General features: G+C 35.9%; 1 protein-coding gene across 1 annotated transcript; it reads right to left on the bottom strand.

Moving 5' to 3' along the window:
- Positions 1 to 807: 807 nt before the first annotated feature.
- LOC126722780 (uncharacterized mitochondrial protein AtMg00310-like) lies at positions 808 to 1,563 on the bottom strand. The gene has a single exon (XM_050425928.1). The coding sequence runs from the start codon at positions 1,561 to 1,563 to the stop codon at positions 808 to 810; it is 756 nt and encodes a 251-aa protein (XP_050281885.1).
- Positions 1,564 to 22,028: the final 20,465 nt, after the last annotated feature.

Raw genomic sequence — 22,028 nt, 5'->3', positions numbered from 1 at the left:
ACTTCATTAGATCTGCTGTGGTCTTCTCCTTTACAACATTGTGTGCAACAGACCTAGATAGAGTTAACCTGATAACTCCTAGTATCTGTCTGTCAAGAAGAGCCCATTCCTCAGCCTTCATAGCCTCAGGTTTTGTCCCCAAAAGAGGCAGATGCAATTTCCTCCCATAAAGATAATCTTCAATCTGCATCCTCCAATACGCGAAGTCTGTGCCGTCAAACTTTTCTATTCCAGACACCTTTCCTGCTTCCTTTGCCATTGCTCCCACTCAAACCTAACCCTAGGCTCTGATACCAGTTGTAGGGAATTTAATCAAAATCCCAACTTGTGAGGAACAAAACAAATAGAGAAAACACACACCAAAGAAAACAATCACACGCATAAGACAATATTTACGTGGTTCGGCAATTTGCCTACGTCCACAGAGTTGCAGGGATTTCACTATTATCAAGAAAAATACAATAGTGCACAAAAACACTCTCAAGAAACCCAAATCCCAATTACACCCTAGCACTCTCTCACAAAAAAAAAAAAAAAAAAAAAAAAAAGAATAGAAGCTGGCTGCCTCTCTTTTTTCTATTTTCTCTCATGCGGCTGCTCACTAGGTTAATTGGAATTTTTCTCTATTCTCACAGCACACGGCTACAGTTGAAATATAATATATATATATATATATATATATTAAGGTCGGCTGAATAAGGTTTCCTATTACAAATAGGATTCGGTCAAAGCAAAGTGAATTTAGACTTGACTTGGGCTTGTGGCAATTCAAGCCACACACGGGCCCAATTCAACACCAGCTTGTGCTTATTGAAGCTCATTTGCCATAAGCTGATAGGCACTCTTCACTGAATACATACCATCAGGTGTTCTAGGCCATATAAGCAGGTCCTCCTCTATGTGTAAGCTGACAAGAATGCTCTTAATACCCTTCGCTTCCCACGGAAAGAAGTTTTGGTCTATGAGCTCCTGTCCCCAAATCTTTGTGCCCGGTAAAAACAGATCCTTCACAACCACCAACGATGGATCGTGCTGAGGAGATAGGATTTGTCCTCCTCCAGATGACTCCACCCATCTACTAGTCCATATATTTATTCTTGACCCATCCCCAACTCTCCACCTAGCCCCCTTATAAATCACCTCTCTTGCCTGCAAAATGCTCTTCCATGCAAAAGAGCTTAGTGGATTGATGTCCACATCTAATATACTCCCATCGGGAAAATACTTAGATTTGAAAACTTTGTAAAGCAAAGTATCCTTCTCATGGAAAAGCCTCCATACTTGTTTTCCAAGCAATGCATCATTAAATTGTCTTAGATCCCGAAAACCCATACCACCAAGGGATTTTAAGGAACAAAGAGTACTCCATTTTACCCATTGCATCTTCCTTGCATTATCTTGATGCCCCCACCAAAACTTGGGGATCATTGCTTCAATGTCTTTTATCAAGCCTAATGACAATCGAAACACGCTCATGGAATAGGTAGGGATGGATTGGACCACCGCCTTGATCATCACTTCCTTTCCCGCTTGTGAGAGTAGCCTTTCCTTCCAACCTTGCATTTTGTTCCAGATCCTCTCTTTTATCTTATTGAAACAAGCTTTTTTCTGCCTCCCCACAAAAGATGGTAAACCCAAATATTTCTCATAATTTTTTATGGTTGGCACACCCAACAAGGCCTTGATTTCTTGCTAAACATTTTTAGGGGTATTTCTGCTAAAAAAGAAAGTGGTTTTAGCTGAATTCACCTGTTGCCCTAGGGCAACTTCATGCCAATCATGAATTTGTTGAATTTTCAAACATTGGGTTGTACTTGACTTGCAAAATAGGAATCAATCATCTGCAAAGAAGAGGTGAGTAATCTGTGGGCCCTCTCTACATATTGATAAACCTCTAATCTCATTATCTTCAACAGCTTTGTAGAGGAGAGCATTTAAGCCCTCAGCACAAAATAGAAAGAGAAAAGGAGAAAAATGATCATCCTGTCTCAAACCCCTAGAAGATCGTATAAGCCCCTAAGGTTCTCCATTAAGCAAAATGGAATAGGTCATTGTTGAAACACATTGCATAATCATAGCCACCCATGAATCTTGGAACCCCATTTGCAAAAGGATTCTTTCTAAAAATTTTCATTCCACCCTGTCATAGGCCTTACTCATATCAAGCTTCAAGGCCGTAAAACCCTCCTTCCCAGAGCATTGGGTTTTCATGTAATGCAATGATTCAAACGCTATTAGAATGTTATCAATAATAAGTCTATTTGCAATAATAACACTTTGAGCCTCTAAGATTATAGAGTTGACCAAAGGCTTTAATTTGTTAGCAATAACTTTACTAATTTATATATTACTAAAAGCTGAAGTGTAGCGTTTAATTCTACTACTCTCACGTTGCATCATATCAGCTGCCACGTCATTTTCTTAAAAAATTTTTTTTTTTTCCTTCAATTTTTAAATGGTTTTTACAATTTATAGCCCTATAAATCCTTAGCCCACTACCTATTTATTTACTCCCACTATCACCCTATAATAAATTTGGATAATTAATCCAGCTCACCTCTTATTTATTTAGTTCCACTATTAAGCCCAACCCAAAGCCTTTTCAGTTCAGCTTAAAGGAAAAAGAAATTAAAATATCAAATGTTCAAGCCGGCTTGAAAAAAAAAGGGAAGCGTTCAGGGTTTTGCAATATTGCGTTCAAGGTTTTGAAATATGTAACGTAGAGGGAAGCTTAAAGGGGGAAAAAAAAAGCGTTCAGGATTTTGCGTTCAGGGTTTTGAAATATGTAATGTAGAGGGAAGCTTAAAGGGAAAAGAAAAAGAAAAAGAAAAAAGGAAGCGTTTAGGGTTTTACGTTCAAGGTTTTGAAATATGTAATGTAGAGGGAAGCTTAAAAGGGAAAAAATAAAAAATAAAAAAAAATAACACCGTTGAAGCCTTCAAGTATTGCGTGAGAAAATAGAGAGTTTGAAAGCTACCCACCTTCCTGCTCTACCGTTTCTCAGTAACGACTGCCTATCTGATTTCCTTCCTCCCTTTATTCCTTTCCACATAGTTTATAAATACCGACAAAACCTCCCTGCTTTGGTTGAGGTATCTCTACATCTCAATTCTTTTTTTTGGGTGCAAAACTTTTATTCTTTGTTTCAATTCTTTTTTTTCTTTTTTTTTTTGTGTGTGTTTATATTAGACAAGCATCCTTGGCATGCCGTTGATGTGTTTGTGAGATTGCCTGAATGTCATTTCAATAGTGCTATAATTTTACTGCCAAAAAAACTATTTTATTTTACATTGGTTTACTTGGAAATATCTCAGGTGTCATTTCTTAAATGTGTTGTGGCTTATTGGAAGAATGTAAGACTCTGAAGTAGTGAAGTATAAAGTGTTGGTGGCACGTCTCATCCATTCTAAGGGAATTCAAAGGTGAGTTTTCATCTCTCTCGATTGCTTATTTTTCATAGTTAATTGTCACTTTTGTGATTGGTGTACCCAAAATTTTTTTTTTTTTTTTTCATTAGAATCTAGCATCTACTATAAAGGAAATTGCACATCTTTTATGGCCCTAGCCTCAAGGACCTACCAATGGACTAGAATGAAACTTGCATATGGGTGGAGTGGGTTAGTACTATATTCAACAACTTAGAATCTAACTTGCTTCTTCACTTGCTTTAGAGCCTCGCTTTTGCCCAATGAAATTGTGTCTGGTCATAGCTACATTATTCTTTCTTTTTGCTACTAAAGTTGAAATTCCTTTTTTTTTTTTTTTTTTTTTTGAATGGTTGGGGAGGGGGGCATTCATGTTGAGATGAATTTTCTCAATAGTGGTATACTGGAGTTTGAGTGGTTGTTAGGAGTGGGTATGGCCGAATTTTAGGGAGTCATTGGATGTCAAGTATGTGAGTTTCTATTGTATTTTAGACTAAATACAAGTATATGGTGAATTAGGGAGAAATTTTATTAAATAGATAAAATTGAGCATGGAAGCCCAAAATAGTGAAGTGAATGAAAGTTAACGCTTGTGGCTGTAATTTAAATCAAGGTTTGGACCTGATTTTTCCAGGGGGGGAAAGAAAACAAATCTATCACCTTACATAAATATTAATAAATTTTGAATTAAGATTGTGAGTTGCTTTTATTTGAAGTCAGACTTTTGGAATTTTTAGGCACCTAGGTTTGGTAGATCCAAATTTTGCTACTAAAGTTGAAAATCTTTTATTTATTTATTTTTTCATTTGGAAAGGTTGGGGAGGGGGCATTCATGTTGAGATGAATTTTCTTTGATATTTAGGTAGCTTGGATCCCAATTGGATAATATTATTGTTTCAAGTATATTACAAAGTGCTGTATAATAGTGCTATAATAATGTGACAATCATGTAGTGCAAAATTAGACAATATTATACCAGCTGGAGAAAATTTCCTAATATAGCCCTATAATTCCTTTTTTTTTTTTTTTTTTTTTTTTGCTACTAAAGTTGAAATTCCTTTTTCTTTTTTTCTTTTTTAGTCCATTTGGAAAGGTTGGGGAGGGGGGCATTCATGTTGAGATTTTAGGCAATATTGTAGTAGCTGGAGAAAATTTCCTAATACAGCATTTATACCGGTAAACTTTCATCTGAACCATTGTCTCTTGCCACAAACTGTGATACAAAAGCCACGTCATCACCTTCCATAGTATCCCATATGCCTTTTGGGATATGATTTTGCAGATTCTCTTTTGTAACGCACAATAAATAACCAAAGTACATCAGCCATGTTCCTCTTTGGTCCGCAAGTGTCATAGATAGATCCAGAGCTATTACCACTATGGAGGCAGAGGTAGCAGTCTATGTAGATAAAAAACAAATATACGAGCGGTCAGAGCTTGATACAATTGCACATAGTCAGAACATATTACTTCTACTTGTCTGCAATGTATTGTTTAATGAGTTTCTTTGCTGGGAAATTCTATTGTTACCTGAACAGTTTGTGTAACCAAAGAAAATAACCAAAAAAAATAGGACATTGTTGAATGAGTTGCTTTGCTGGGAAATTCCATTGTAAATAAAGTTGGAATGTTTCTTCAAGTATGTCCAACACTCAATTATAAATAAAATGAAAAGGCTATGCTAAAATATTTTTATATTATCTTTTGGTATGCTTGAATAATTTTATATTATCTTTTGGTTGTGTAGGGTGTTTAGTTCAAAAGCTGGATTGTTTCTTTAAGTATTTGTAACTTTTAATTATAAATAAAATGAAAAGGCTATGCTAAAATATTTTTTATATTTTCTTTTGGTCATGTAGGTTGTTCATATTTTCTACCAGTTGATTACGGATTATCTATTAAATTGCAAGTTCAACAGCTGGATTGTTTCGTACAGTATATCCAAATCTCAATTAATGAAAAGGCTATTATAGAATTGAAATTGTATTATCTTTTGGTGTGCTAAACTAATTTTTATATTATCTTTTGGTTTCTACCAAATTATAATGGATTATCTTGGGGGAATTTTATAAATAAAAAATTTTCCAAATACTTTAGAACCACATGATATTCAAATTTTGAGATAATCGTCAGATGAGATTGTAAAATAATTCAGTAAAAATTCCAAATTCTTTAGAATCACATGATGTTCATATTTTGAAATAACTGTCAGATGAGATTGTAATATGTTTAGAGATTAGATATTTTCTATTGAAATAACATGAATGGTGCAAAAATATCACATAAAAGGTCTTGGTGTTGAATGATGTGGACACTTGTCATTGTTCTGATTACTATTTTAATCACCAGTTGCTCACAAGTTACCTGTTAATTTACACGTTTTTAAGCTGGATTGTTTCTTCAAGTATTTGTAACTTTTAATTATAAATAAAATGAAAAGGCTATGCTAAACATTTTTCCTAGTAGTTGATTACAGAATATCTATTAAATTGCAAGTTGAACAGCTATAAAATGAAAAGGTTATGCTAATTTTTTTTTTTTTTTTCGGTTGTGTAGGTGGTTCATATTTTGTAACAGTGGATTACGGATTATCTATTAAATCGCAAGTTCAACAACTAGATTGTTTCGTAAAGTATGTCCAACTCTCAATTAATGAAAAGGCTATTATAAAATTGAGATTATATTATCTTTTTGTGTGCTAAAATAATTTTTATATTATCTTTTGGTTTCTACCAAATCATAATGGATTACCTATTAAATTACAAGTTCACACAAGCTGGAATATTTCTTCAAGTCTCTCTAAAATGAAATGCTTAGCTAAAATAGTCCTCATATTATTGGTAGGGTGTTCATGTTATCCACCAGTTATTTCAAATGATCTTTTACTATAATGACGGTTAGTAAATGATGGTTGGTAGGTACTATGGAGTTACGTTAGCAGCTATGGTGTCTATCTTTCAGTATGAAGTTTTATTGAATTACATTCCCACAATACAAAAGAATATAAAACCCAGACAAGTTGGGAAAATGGGGAAATTTTATAAATAAAATATGTTCCAAATACTTTAGAACCAAATGATATTCAAATTTTGAGATAACTATCAAATGAGATTGTAAAATAATTCAATAAAAATTCCTAATTTTTTAGAACTACATGACATTCAGATTTTGAGATAACCGTCAGATGAGATTGTATCCTTTCCACATCTATCATCATGAATCCTACAATATATTGTTTATACATATATAATGCAGCTTAAGTAGTAATACATTCAAAAATATTTCAAATAGTAACACGATCATAAAAAAAAAAATAACCACACGCAACTAGTAATTTTATAAATCACATTGCACAAACTATTCTATATAATACTAAAAGCTGAAGTATAGCTATTAATGTTGCTACACTCACGTTGAGCCATGTCAGCAGCCATTTCATTACCAGCTTTTTTCTTGAATTTCTCCTATAATTTTAAAATAGTTTTTCTAAATTTTAAAATACTAAAAAATGACAATAATTCTCAGTCTTATTTCAACTATAAAGCCCAATCTTTATAGCTTTTAACTCCACAATAAAGCTCAAGCCCAAGCCCAAGCTTGTGTCTCACGGTTTCAAATTCCTTTTGTCTCCTCACTTTTTGGTTTATTGTGTTTCACGATTTCTGTCTCCCTACCTTTTAAACAACAACCCTTCATTAGCATTAATTTTTCAGTGGTTTCAATTCCTCAATGGCAACCCTTCAGCTTTTGCTAACGCTAGCCTGTAATAGCAGTCTCTCTGTCTTCCCTCCTTTGTCTCTTCCTTTCCTCAAAATATATTAATACTGACAAAAGGTGGATGATTCAGTTCAGTTATCTATGCTCCATTCTTGTGACTGCCCCGCGTAATAATTCAATGTAAGGATTAGATTATTTTGATTGATTTTTTTTTTCTTTTAAAAATTTGTTACTACCTCTTCATGCTGTGATATAGATGATTGTTATGTTGATTTTTCTTTGTATTTGATTTTTTTTACGATGTTGAATTTTTTATTGTTGGGTTTTTTAATTGGAGCTCTATCTCTTTTGTATTGTGGGTCATATAAGGGTTAGTGTGATTTTGATTTCTTCGTGTAGTGTTGTTGTGTGGATACCTCAAAAATTTGTTTTGGTTAACATGTGGGGAAGTTCTTGCTAGGGATAAGCCAACAGGGTTTTTTAATTGGAGTTCTACCTCTTTTGTGTTGTGGGTCATATATGGGTTTATGTAGATGTTGTTCAATGAGAGAGGTTGAATAGTTCATGCAGACTTATTTCCCATATGATATGAGCGGTTGCCCCAAATTAATAAAAAGAAAGTGGTCCAAAATTTCCCATATTCGATGTTTAGGTATTGACGCTATTAAAATTCGTCCCTAGCTGCGCAGATTAGTCCAAGACAAATCCCAGCCATAAGTTTTCTCATATTGAATCAACCAAACAATTATCAAAGTTTGCCAAATTCACTTTTAGTTTCTTTTTTTTTTCTTTTTCTTTTTTCTCTCTTAAATTTCCAGTTATACTTTAAGAAGTAATAATAAAATAGAATGTTATATTCTCTTCAGCTGCAAATGATCGAAATTCAAGAGCTGCATGTGATGACAAACCAAATAAGAGAAGCTCTAGATTTGTTTGCACAATGGTAATACAAAAACAATGTGGTTAGTCCATCTTCTACTCTCTCTTTTCTTTTATAGATTTCTTAATTTTTTTTCTCTATTTTATTTCCAAGTGTAATTCCCAAATTTTGAATGTGCCTATTTGATGATTATCCAATTGGGGAGAGGTGAGAAATTTTTTTACCTGAAAACAAGTTTAGGTATTTAAATTTCTCCTTCTACCCAAGTCATTATTTTCTTTCCCAGCATAACACAATGCAAGATGTATGCAATGATATATTTGTCTAGCTTAGATTATTGGGAGAATTTATGTGAAACAATCTTGGACAATATTAAGGGTCTACTTAGATCCATGGGAAATTTTAGGAAACATATGCATAATTTTTCAGATCTATAAAATTTTCATTTGCCCAAACTCAAACACTCAAAAAAAAAAAAAAAAAAAAACCACATACAGTCTAAGTTTCATAGACTACAAAAAATCTTTTTTTACAAATTCCTGATGCAATAAGCTATTCTTCGTATAAAGTATGCATAATAAAAGAACACCAAATCAGCTTAAAATTCTACAGGGCAAGGATTCTGTTATTATAAAGAAAACAAACTTTTCCCTATCCTAGCTGCCTTGACTAAGTTATGCCGGATGTATCATATTCTTTCTTCCTTTTCCAGTCTTGGATTTTCCATTTTGCATGATAAGTAATGTCTCTAATTCCATTGTTTTATGATTTCATTTTTCCATCTACTCTACTTAATAGAGTGGAGAGTGGCCCCATTTATGATGACTCAATTCTTGATAGAGCCTTATGCAGGAATTGGAGTCTCAATTCTAATATCCCTTAAGTCCAAGTAATGGAATGGACTAGGTTCATCTGTATAGTTTTGTACATGTGATTTTCCTATAATTTGGGTTCTCCTTTGCTGTAACAGTATCAGTCTTTGTGTTGTATATGGAGGTTGCAAGTTGCAGCTAAAGCTGCAATATGCTATACAGAATGATGTAGAGCTTGCTCTGCTGTCTGGTTGTTTGGCTTGCACCAGTGTTTTTTTTGCTTTTTTTTTTTTTTTTTTGGTTAGATAGGGATTAATTTAAATATTTTGAGTTTATTTACGTTGTATTCATCATGTGAGCCTAGATTTTTGGATTGGGTCTTCTCTTGTGTGATTTCAACGACTATTTATGTAGGTATGTGAAAGTATTTTCTGTCATTTTTGTGTGTAAGTATTTGGGTTGGGTTTTATCCTGTGTGATTTCAATGAACATGTAGTGTAACAGTATAACTTTTGCTGTCATTTGTCAACCACTTTGTTTTATGGCTACTGAAATTGTTGTAAAACTTAATCTAGTCCTTTGAATTGATTCTGTTGTGGACCTATTTTACAGTAATTTAATAATTTTGTAGAATTTGAGTTTGATTCATTTCTATATGTTTAAAAGATTCAATTTTTGGAAATTCAGAGAATTGGGGTTTTATATATCAATTTTTTTTTTTTTTTTTTTTTTTTGGAGATGTGGATTTGTTTATAAATCTATTATAGGATGCTAGGTCTTGTATATTAATATTTGAATTGTTGTAATCTAAGACTTTTTAGGGATTTTTATAGGTTTGGGGTCATCAAGAAGATGGGTTTGATTGAATAAAGAAAGGGGCTGTTTGGCAAAATATATGTGAATTCATAAGATTTAAGCAATAATTATGTTTTGTTTGGTTTTTGAGATAAGGTTGGAATAGAAAATTAATTTGGGTTTTTGACTGTGGTTTGATTTTGATGGTCAATGTAACAGAACCTTGTGCTATTAGGGAGCTCGGTACAACTTTTTGTTTTAGTCCTAGAGTGGTTGTATAGCTTGGGGACTGAAACAAAATAAGTAGTAAGATTAAAGATTTTGTTTTGTTTTTTTCCTAGCGTTTTTCTCATCAACTAGAGAGTTGTTGTAATTTGATTCAATGGACCACCTTATGCTGGTTGATGACACATTAGGCGACAATTTGGATTTAGAAGTTGATGACTTAATTAAAGTGTGACAACATAGTGGATAAAGATGTGAGTGATGATGAGATTGAAGCAGAAGAATTGGAAAGGCGAATGTGGAAGGATCGTATCAAATTCTAGAGGCTTAAGGAAAGATAGAAGATTGCAGCCCAACAAGCTGTAGAGAAGCAGAAGCCCAAGTAGACCACTAAGATCAGGCTCGGAGGAAGTAGAGCATAGGATGGGATTCTCAAGTATATGCTGAAGCTGATGGAAGTTTGCAAAGCTCGCAGCTTTGTCTATGGTATCATTCCTAAGAAGGGTAAGCCAATGAGTGGTGCTTCTAACAACATTAAAGCTCGGTGGAAAGAAAAGGTGAAGTTTGATAAGAATGGGCCAGCAACCATAGCCAAGTAAGAAGCGAAACGCCTTGCCATGAGTGAGGCAAAAAATAATTAGAATGGGAACTCTGAAAGCATTCTCCAAGACTTGCAAGATGCTACTGAAAGTTCAATAAGTGTATAAAACACCTTGAACGTTTAGACCCCCAATTTACAAATTACCAATTCAAGCTTAATATCAAACAATTAATGTGCGGAAAATAAACGTAAGCTTAATACAGAATTGATAAAGAATCTAAACCAATCAAATTCACATCCACAACAGAAATTAAATGGAAAAGATTAAGGGAAGAGAGATGCAAATACAAGGACAACACTCGATGTGTTATCGAAGAGGAAACCGAAGCTCTTGGCGTAAAACCTCTCTGCCACCCTCCAAGCGATAAACAATCCACTAAAGAATGTAGTTGGGATACATGAACTGCAGAAGACCCTCCAAGCCTAATCTACCCAATGTACCTAAACCCTCCAAGCTCCTACTCCAACGAGGTTACGCCAAACCTATTTCTTCTTTAACTTGCCGGATTCCGCTACTTGACCATAGCATCTACCAATATGAAATTAGTCCCTTCTTAGCTGCTTCCCAAACACCAAATGGCCTTCTCATAGATATGAGTATGGTGAGAAAAAGTTTTGGTAATGTACCTCTTAAGGATTTGACAATAGAGAGGAAGAGAGTAGAGGGATTTGAAGAGTCTCTATGTGAAGATTGTGGATGAATCAATCATGTTTTTCTCTAGGGTTTCTCCCTCAAAATTCTCTCTGGAAGCTCTCTCAATATCGTGGGTATAAGGGTATATATATAGTAAGGTGAGAAGGAATGTGAAAAGTCATTTTTTCCCAAACAGGGTGTTCTAGCGACTTGACCTCGCGACTGGGTTAAGTCGCGAGTTCAAGCCGCAAGCTAATGGCCTAGCCAGCCTGGAACTTTTATCCTGTAGTTCAACAGCTGGTGCGACTCTTTAATTTCTGGCATGCTTGGCATGTGTGCACCTTTTTGGCGGCTTGCAAGCCGCAAGCCACCCGTGAGATCCAGTCGCGAGTCCCTGCTTCTTTGCACAATCTTGAGCATTTCTTCACACTCTCTCACACACTATCCTTACATGATTCCCACCTAAATACAAGGTTATTAATTGATAAAATATAAGCAAATTTGGTACGGAATAAAGCCAACAAGATGGTTGATAAAATTCAACCTTACAATCTCCCCCTTTGGCTATTCCGTGATAAAACCCTAAAACAAACTCTAGACTTAATATGTGAGTTGGGAACAGTTGAACAAAACTTACTCACACCTAACTCTAGAATCTGATAAGCTCTTGAATCATATAAACAAGTAACTCCTGAAACACAACAACATAATTTGATCATTGTATGCAGAAAACTTGTAAGACATATGAGGCAAGCACAATGCGATCAAGCAAAATGGAATGAGAAATAAACCATGGCTTGGCCAAACAGACAATCACTATAAAATAGTGATCACAATGCTCATTCACACTTGGAACGAACATTTGGACATACAAGTTAATAAGCTCAATGCAAATCACTTGCACGCCCAACACTCAACCAATGCACAATACTAAAAGTATATGCATCTAGGAACAAAATCCTACAAGGGCACAAGAGTGAGAATACTTAAAGAAAATGCATAACATTTAGCTAGAAGTATTGGCAATAGAACATAAAGGCTGCAAAGCAAGGTACAGACCATAAAAGCCTACAAGTTCATGGAAACAAACTCTAAAAGCTTACAGAAGCAACATGGGCACAAACTACCATAAACAAGTTCCATAAAATACTGAATAACAACTTTAAGTTTTAACAAATCAAAGTAGCAAAAGTGTTTTCAAATAGATCCATGAGTTTTTGAACCAAAACATTAAACTAAGTGATTAGACACATCAAATCCATAAACTATAATAAACATAAAGTAAAACCAAAACATAAATAGCTCCCCCTTAAATTGACACTCCCCCTCAAGAACTGTTGTCCATCTAAAGTTCTCCCCCTTTTTGACCAGAATGGCTAAAGGGTTACTGCTGGGTGCCGAAGATGTCAAACTTGGCTGAAAGTATGTTGAGCTGATCCTGAAGTGTTGCCATCATGTCAGTATGCTCATTCTGGACCTCTCTAAGTCCATCAATCCTTTCCAGAATGATCTAAAATGCATCAGGTGGTACCTTTGATGAGGTTGAAGCTCTGCTCCTCTTGCCTCAGCTTCTGGGTGTTGAAGCTTGTCCTATAGGCACTGTCCCAGTCTCCATTTGGTCACCCTCATCTTGATCACCTACCTCTTCATCACCTGGAAGACGAACTTGAATCCTGATGATGGTTAGCTTGTTGATAGCTGAAGGTGTAGGCATGGGGCTGATATCTTGAGGGATTTCAACACCTTTTGCTCTGAAAAGCCTCATAAGAAGGCTGGGAAAGATCAACTTGGGCCTAGAGGTGGTTTTAGTCTCATCCACAATAGTATCAAAAATGTGAGAGTTGATGTCAATGAAAGTTTTCTCCTTAAGTTCCATGAGGAAGATAGCTCTGGCATTGTTGATTGTAGTCAGCTTCCTCACAGGATATAGATTGAACATCATGATGGTGGTTAGGCACCTCATGTCAACTGGAAATGCGGTAGTGTTGAGAAATCTCCCTTCTCGTTGTCCACCAATGCAAGTTTAGACAGTTTCTATAGAAAGCATCCTGTCCTTGTAATTGGTGAAGTCAGAGTCCTCTAATCCTTCAAGCCCTAGCACTTCATCAATATCATGGGCATCTATGGTGAATTCCTTTCTTCTAACCCAACAACTCAACTCATCCTCCTTTATTACAGCATTTGCATAGAATTCTCTAATTAAAGGCTCACAGACAACAGGTAGGTCAGTCAGTAATTTATCCCATCCTCTGCCCTCAAAGCAACTTGGAATGAAGGTGTCCCTCAAATCCCCTAAGTCAACAAATCTTTCCTAAATGATGGTACCCCTCAAGAAAGAATCCCTATATCTAAATAGGTTATGGTCCATTTTCAACCTTTTGTCAGCTTTCTTAGTAGGAGTCTTCTTCTTTGTAGAAGAAGGTGCCATCTGTGAACAAGCAGAAAAGGCCACAATACAGAGCACAATAGAGGGACACTCAGAGCATTAGTAACACGTTATTGTCAAAAATATATCACCAAAGCACTCAATCAAGACACAGTTTAGAGACAGGTGTAGAAAGAGAAAGTTCAAAGCAGTGAGAAATAGAACAACCTATTTACACAACAACTCAAACACAAACATTTTAGATCACAATTCCAAGCACCAAATGTATCACCACTACTCAGATGAATTGAAGCAAGGAATGCCAAAACAAATATGTGTATGAGACGTATCTAAATGATTATGATATGATCAAGCTAACATAGAGTAAACAGTATCCTCAAGACAATAGTAGCATTCATGTGAATAAGAAACTATAGCAACAAGCAGACAAGACATTATAACCAAACAAATAGAACTTAACCAAATCGAAACGAAAAAACTCACAAACAGAGAATATCACAAAAACAATATCATGTGACAATGTGACTAATGAACATGGGTATGAGATAAGCCAAACAACATAGAACAAATAATAAACTCTAATAGTGAAGAGACACATGAAAGTAACTAGATATAGCAACCTAGCCCAAACACTCAAACACAACAAACATGAACCCAGCCCATAGACGAAACCACAGATATCACAAAAACTCAGTAACGAATCACAAATCCAAGAAAATAAAGCTCAAAAAATGAAATATGTAGTGAGAGAGAGAAAACCCATACCTTTTTCTTGAAGATTTGAAAAAGAAATGATTCAAAATGGAAGTTCTTTGGAGAGTGACACAGTGAGTTTGAGAGTTTTTCAGAAAAGGAAGAAGATGAATAGTCAGAAATGTTCAAGGGAAAACTGAAAAGGTTTAAAAATTGACCAAGTTTGCCCAAAACACGTGATTTTCGTGACTAAGACAAGTTGTGTGCAAGTCGCCAGGACCAACCACTAGAACACTAAGAAGAAAATTTTGGAAAATTTTCTAAGTGTTTTTCATGACTGGAAGTTCTACTCGCAAGAGAGTCGCGAACTGAGCTGGGAAAATCTCTGTGTACCCCTCGCCAACAAGTTGTGTGCAAGTCGCCAGGACCAACCACTAGAACACTAAGAAGAAAATTTTGGAAAATTTTCTAAGTGTTTTTCATGACTGGAAGTTCTACTCGCAAGAGAGTCGCGAACTGAGCTGCGAAAATCTCTGTGTACCCCTCGCGACTGGATCTTCCACTGGCGAACAAGTCGCCAACCTGAGTTGCGAAAAGCATGAAAATCCAAATTTTGAAAAATATTCTAAGTCTTTTTCGTGACTGAAGCATTTATCCGCCAATGAGTCGCTAGTGAGTCGCGAACAATCTCTGTGATGGACTCGCGACTGGGGCATGCGACTGGTTCTACCCACGACTGAGTCGCCAAAACAAGGCAAAACAATTTTTGAAATTTCTGCAAAAACAAAGTACTTTCTATAAACAACTAAAACACTCAAAAATCTTTTTGTGATAGATCAACACCGATAGAGCATGTGAAAACACATTTAATCAAGTACAATCACACGAATGAATATGACATTCATTGAACATAGACATGTGTGTTGTGTGTGAATATCAAAGATGAAATAGTTCATAGTCTAATGTAAAGTTTCAATGATCAATTCAATCAAGACATACGCAACTAGTACTAGATAATGTGATCTATCTCAATTATAGAAATATGCATATATGACCTCCTACAAAGGCTTGAGTACAATATCTTTGAAACTTTTCATTTGGCTTCATGTTTGACATAACATTTGATCTATTTGTATCAACACATCTCATTTTGAGATCGATGCCTGAAATTTTTGATATTTTATTTTGATGAGTAAGCCTTTGGCTTTTTGGGCATCATATACTTTTAATATTTTGGTTACTTTCCATTTTTCCTAGTCAAATACTAGTATGTGCGACAGGCTTTTGTAGCTCAATATCTCTTTTCATTTGGAAATTTACATTTGGTGAGCTCTTTTAGCAAAAACAATAAAATAAAGTGTGGGAAGATATATAGACACAAGTCTATGCATGTCTTAAGATCAACAAAACCATTCACTAATCATTCATGTCAAGGTTGAAGAACTATTTACAACAGTCACAAAGATTTCAAAATTTCTCCCATAATGATATAAGTGCATAGGGAACAAGCTTTGCTCGTAGATGCACAAAGCCATTTGCACAAAGGTACAAGGTAAAACATATTTTGAGACAAAATTCAACAATGTCGATCAATCATTTTGGATTTTCTACTTTTTATGTGGTTTTTGGATTTTTGACACATAAGAAAGAAAAGATTGATAAGAGGCAATAATGTAAACACAAACAACAAAAATTAAACAAACACACAATTTTCAAATTTCATAATCAATAAACAAACCAACAGTCATACAACATAGGAAGAATTAATGCATGGACATGTGGTAATGCTTATGCATGAGTACCCTTCATCACCCACACGTCACGTGCGTTTGGGGTGATATCTGCATAGGATTGGGTACGAAAGTTAGGACTTTCAAACCTTCTAGTGAAGCTTTCCAAGCAATTGGTGAATGCACCAATCATCTTCATCACGTCCATCATTCCGGGATCAACATTTTCGATCTCTTGATGACTTAACAGCCCAAGTCCTCTTGTCATTTCTTGGCCTTCTTGACCTTTGGTCACCAGCATTCCTCAATGCTCTCAGCTTATGACAATTGGGTCGGGTGTGCCCTTGAAGTCTGCAGTGATGGCACACATGATTCGTTCTAGGACCTCTTTGCGATCGAGGAAGAGATTTTGATCTGCCTTCAAACCTGACCACAGATTACGGGGCTTGTTCAACACTCACTGGTCAGTGACATTCTTCTTCTTCTCAATATTTGCCTTTTCAACAGTAGGGACAACTTCAACCGGCTCTCTTCTTCTTCTCAATATTTGCCTTTTCAACAGTAGGGACAACTTCAACCGGCTCTTTGGCCTTCACAAACTTCACTTCTTTGGAGATGTTCACAGCTGAACTACTTTCACCAGTGTATCCTAATCCGGTTTTGTCAGAGAAGGTCTTTTGAGAAGAAAGGACATCATCAAGCTTCTTTGTAGAGACTCGCTCCACCTTGGCATTTGCTTGAATCACCTCAAGCTCAAGGAATTTTACCTTGGTGTAAGCCTCAGTTAGCTCGCCATTTAGCGTCTCTATCTCACACTTAGCTTCCTTATATCTCACTAGAAGACTTTTATAGTCTTCTTCAGCTTTCTTCATCTTTTTCAAAGCTGCTTTGGCCACCCTAGCATATTCTCCTGACTTCTCAAGTAGAGAATTGTAGTTCTCTTTTAGACCAGCTGTATCTTCATCTTCTTCAGCATTTGATTCTTCTACAATTCCCACGAATTCTTCATCACTATGCTCCCCAAGTTCTTCGACAAGAAAATTCAATTCCTCCGAAGACTCAACATGAGCAATAGTCATGAATGCTGAGAAATTCCCTTCTTCATCACAACTATCCTCCGAATCAGAGGTGGAGGAATCTGAGTCACTGAGAGTGGTGGCATACACTTTGCCCTTCGATCTTAGATAATTAAGACATTCCTTTTTGAAATGACCCTGTCCATTACACTCAAAACAAGTGACTCATTGTGTAGATTGGGACTCCTTCCCTTCTCTCTTTTTGAAGTCTTTCTTCTCCTTTCCAGAACTCATAAATTTCCCTTTATCACCAAATTTCTTACTATTTTTGAATTTTAGAAATTTGCGGAAATTCTTTGCAAGGTAGGCAACATCCTTTTCTATTGCATCCTCATCTGATGAACCATGACCTTCTACCTTTTCATTTATTGTCTTAAGAGCCAGTGATTTGCTCTTTCTTTGCTTTGGAAAGTTCATACGTCTGGAGAGAACCAATCAACTCTTGGACTTTGATTTCATCAAGGTCTTTGCTCTCCTCTATTGCAATCACCTTTGCACGGAAGCTCTTTGGCAATCAACGAAGAATTTTTCTTACAACTTTCAAGTCCTCCGTTTTCTCTCCTAGGTTAAACTTGTCGATGACCACTTCATTTAGCTTACTATAGAAAGAGTCAAAGGACTCATCCTCGCTTATCCTGCGCTCCTCAAACCAGGTAGTTAGCATTTGTAGCTTTGTGTCTTTCACTTTCTTTGTACCCTTATAAGTGGTTTCCAAAATTTGCCATGCTTCCTAGGCAACGGTGATATGAGAAATCTGATGGAATTCATCTGGGGACACACCACAAAAAATTGCATTAAGTGCTTTACTATTAGCATTTGACGCCGTGAGAGCTACCTTATCCCAAGTGGATTTGGCTGCCTCTAGCTTTGTCCAACCTATTTCAACAACATCCCAAACAGCCTCATCAATAGAACACAGAAATGCTCTCATCCTTACCTTCCAAAAGGCATAGTTGCTACCATCAAAATATGGTGGAGCATTTAAAGATTGAGAACGGTCCATCTCAATATAAGGTCAAGGATCACATTATGGTAATGAAACCAATAAGGGTGTACCCGCTCTGATACTAATTGAAAGTTCAATAAGTATATAAAACACCTTGAACGTTTAGACCCCCAATTTACAAATTACCAATTCAAGCTTAATATCAAACAATTAATGTACGGAAAATGAACGTAAACTTAATACAGAATTGATAAAGATTCTAAACCAATTAAATTCACATCCATAGCAGAAATTAAATAGAAAAGATTAAGGGAAGAGAGATGCAAATACAAGGACAACACTCGATGTGTTATCGAAGAGGAACCGAAGCCCTTGGCGTAAAACCTCTCCTCCGCCCTCCAATCGGTAAACAATCCACTAAAGAATGTAGTTGGGATACATGAACAGTAGAAGGCCCTCCAAACCTAATCTACCCAATGTACCTAAGCCTTCCAAGCTCCTACTCCATCGAGGTTACGTCGAACCTATTTCTTCTTTAGCTTGCCGGATTCCGCTACTTGACCATAGCATCTACCAATAAGAAATTGGTCCTTTCTTAACTGCTTCCCAAACACCAAATGGCCTCCTCACAGATATGGATATGGTGAGAAAAGGTTTTGGTAATGTACCTCTCAAGGATTTAAGAATGGAGAATAATAGAGTAGAGGAATTTGAAGAGTCTCTATGTGAAGATTGTGGATGAATCAATCTTGTTTTTCTCTAGAGTTTCTCTCTCAAAATTCTCTCTGGAAGCTCTCTCAATATCGTGGGTATAAGGGTATATATATAATAGGGTGAGAAGGAATGTGAAAAGTCAGTTTTTCCCAAACAGGGTGTTCTGGTGACTTGACCTTGCGACTGGGTTAAGTCGCGAGTTCAAGCTGCAAGCTAATGGCCTGGCCAGCCTGGAACTTTTATCCTGTAGTTCAACAGCTGGTGCGACTCTTCAGCTTTTGGTATGCTTGGCACGTGTGCACCTTTTTGGCGGATTGCAAGCCGCAAGCCACCCGTGAGATCCAGTCGTGAATCCCTGCTTCTTTGCACAATCTTGAGCATTTCTTCACACTCTCTCACACACTACCCTTACATGATTCCCACCTAAATACAGGGTTACTAATTGCTAAAATACAAGCAAATTTGGCACGGAATAAAGCCAACAAGATGGTTGATAAAATTCAACCTTACAGCTACTCTTGGGTCACTTTTGTATTCTTAAATGCAACACTATGATCCCCCTCAAAGGAAGTACTTGCTAGAAAAGGGAGCTCCGCCACCTTGGTGGCCAACTGGAAATGAAGATTGGTGGGTAAAGTTAGGGCTACCCCATGGTCAAAGACCTCCTTATAAGAAGCCACATGATTTGAAGATGATGATGAAGAAAGTTGGAGTATTAACATGCTGAATCTGAATGAATACAATCACATGCTGCAATCTTATAAAAAAAAAGCTGTGCACATCACTTTCAAGGATTTTGCAATCACATGCTGTTGAATGCAAATTCAACTTGAAATGTCATATTTACATGTTTACACGTACCAAAATAAAAATGTCGCCTTAAGTTTGATTGCTCATATGAATATTTATTCTTCATGTGCTACTACTTTAAAGTAGTGAGAAGGGAATTTGAATTATGCATGTCAATCTATAAAACAAATGGAGTTTGATGGATAGCTTAGTGATATTGTTGTGTTCTGGTCTTTTGTAGGACAGTTGAATAATAAAAAACTGCATAGTGATTGACTTTGCATGGATTGTAGAAGGATTCACATTTCTAAGATATTTCTGAATGCATTTTTTTTTTTTTAACTATTTGCTTTGTCTTTGCCCATAAAACAATAAGTTAGATCAAGAGTTGCACTTATCAAGTTTAAAAAAAAAAGGATCAAGAGCTGTGATTCTTTCTATCTTTGATCTTTAAAAAAAAAGAATTAGATTCAACAAATTCTAATATTTTATATGGATTGTAAATAATATAAAACGTCTTTTTTAATGAATGTTTTATGAATTATTATTTATATTAGTTTAAAATATTATTGATTGATGATTGTGAAAGGGGTTTTTTATTTTTACTTTGTTTTATGCTTTGTCAATGGGTATCATGACAATAATCTAAAATTGACTTACCTTTGCAAGTAGAAAATTTGAATGGAAAAACATTTGCTTTCCAAATATAATTAAATCAACATAATCTCAAGTTTGGATGGGAATTCTACATAGTTAAGAAAGTTTTTGACTCTGTTATAGAAACTAACAAACACATTTAGCTTGAGAAGTGCATATTTTTTTAATGTAGCAAAATTACAAATTTGATATCTAACTTCTACATGTCATAATACATTTCTCAACGTGTTTTATTGACGAGCTTATATTAGTGGTACTTCAAAAGAATGTAAGAACAACAAAGGAAGAAGATACAAAAAGTACTTTAAAGTTGTCTTTCAATTTATTGGAAATTGATATTTTAGCATTTATTGGATATTTGAGGATGTAGAGGATTGAAATCCTAATTTTAATTTTAATTTTAATTTGATTTATATTTTCCATTTCGTGATTTTATGTTTTATATCAAGGATAGGAATCCTAATGTGAGATCAAAGATGAAGAAACAAAGAACTGTTTCAATCTTCCTACATAATAGCTTTCCCGTGCATCGCACGGGTTAGCGACTAGTAGGTCTAAAATATGAAACATTCTTAGGATTGTACACTTTAGGAATCAAAGTAATGGCAACATCCAGTTCCTCTCTGCTGTAAGGTTTCATTAATTTAGTATTCATGCTATCCATAACAACCCTTTTCACACCCTCTAGCACTCGATTAAGATCATGGACATTGGATAAAGAGAAGAGTCTGGTGTAAAACTCCACAAAGATCCCAGAGACAATCCTCTCATCATACTGCCACATGCCATCTACATCCCAAATACCATTGATGAAATTTTGCCGTTTTCTCTGAGTTGCCACTGCATGAAAATACTTAGTATTGTTATCACCCTCCGTCACCCATTACATTCTAGCCCTTTGCCTCCACATTGGGCTCTCATTCTCAAGCAAAAAGTTAAGCTCATGTTTAAGGGAGACAACCAAGTCGTAGCTGCCTTCATTTGCTGCCAACTCTTCAGCCTTCCATAACTCCTCCTTTTTCTTTTTAATCTGATTCTTAACATTGCCGAAGTGCTCTCTACTCCAAGACTTCAACATCTTCTTACATTTCTTAAGTTTTTGTGTGACCTTGAACATTGGAGTGCCATGATTTTCAACTTGCCAAGCTCTTAATACCATGTTGCCACACCCTTTATCAGCCAGCCACATCTTCTCAAACCAAAAAGGTTTCCTAATCCAACGTTGAGCTTCATTATTTGGGTTAAGGATCAAGCAAATAGGTTGGTGATCAGAAGAATAGTAGTGAAGGTGCCTCACTGTAGCTACCAGAAACTTCGACATCCAATCATAATTGGCCATACCCCTGTCTAGACGTTCCCAGATCATGTACTCATGCCTCCTACCATGCCATGTGAATTCTGGTCCTGTAAAGCCAAGGTCTAAAAAGCCACAAAAATCCAGTGCCTCACAAAAAGCTTGCATCTGCGCATGTGGGCGAAGTCTACCACCTCTCTTTTCCTCAGTATGTAAAAGTTCATTAAAATCGCCCATGCAACACCAAGGTAAATGAGGTTTTGAGTGCAATAACCGGAGCATACTCCATGCCTCTTCTCTATGACTTGCATCTGGTTCCCCATAAAACCCAGTAAATCTCCATGCCTCCGTTGTCCCACCATTCACAATTGCATCGATGTGATTCTTTGGAAAGCTATCAACCTAAACAACAACGTCAGATTTCCAAAAAAGGGCTAAACCACCTCCTTTATCTATGCTAGGAACAGTAAATAAACTTGCATATTTAATCTTACAATGATTCTCTTCTAACCAATTTTTATCAAACCATGTTTCTGACAGAAAACGATTAGGGGATCTTGTGTTTGAATGATTTCTTCAAGCTCTTCCTCTGCTCACATGTTCCCAAGCCCACTCGGCAGTTCCATGCTAGGTAACTCATTAATTTTGGTGGGG

This window comes from Quercus robur, chromosome 4 (genome assembly GCF_932294415.1).
Source record: "Quercus robur chromosome 4, dhQueRobu3.1, whole genome shotgun sequence".
NCBI classification, from domain to species: domain Eukaryota; kingdom Viridiplantae; phylum Streptophyta; class Magnoliopsida; order Fagales; family Fagaceae; genus Quercus; species Quercus robur.
Note: the sequence above shows the minus strand (reverse complement) of the source record. Positions and strands in the feature narration are given on the sequence as shown.

Bases quoted from the DNA above. Each gene is read 5' to 3' on its own strand.
- LOC126722780 (XM_050425928.1), bottom strand. From the start codon at position 1,563: ATGCAAGGTTGGAAGGAAAGGCTACTCTCACAAGCGGGAAAGGAAGTG.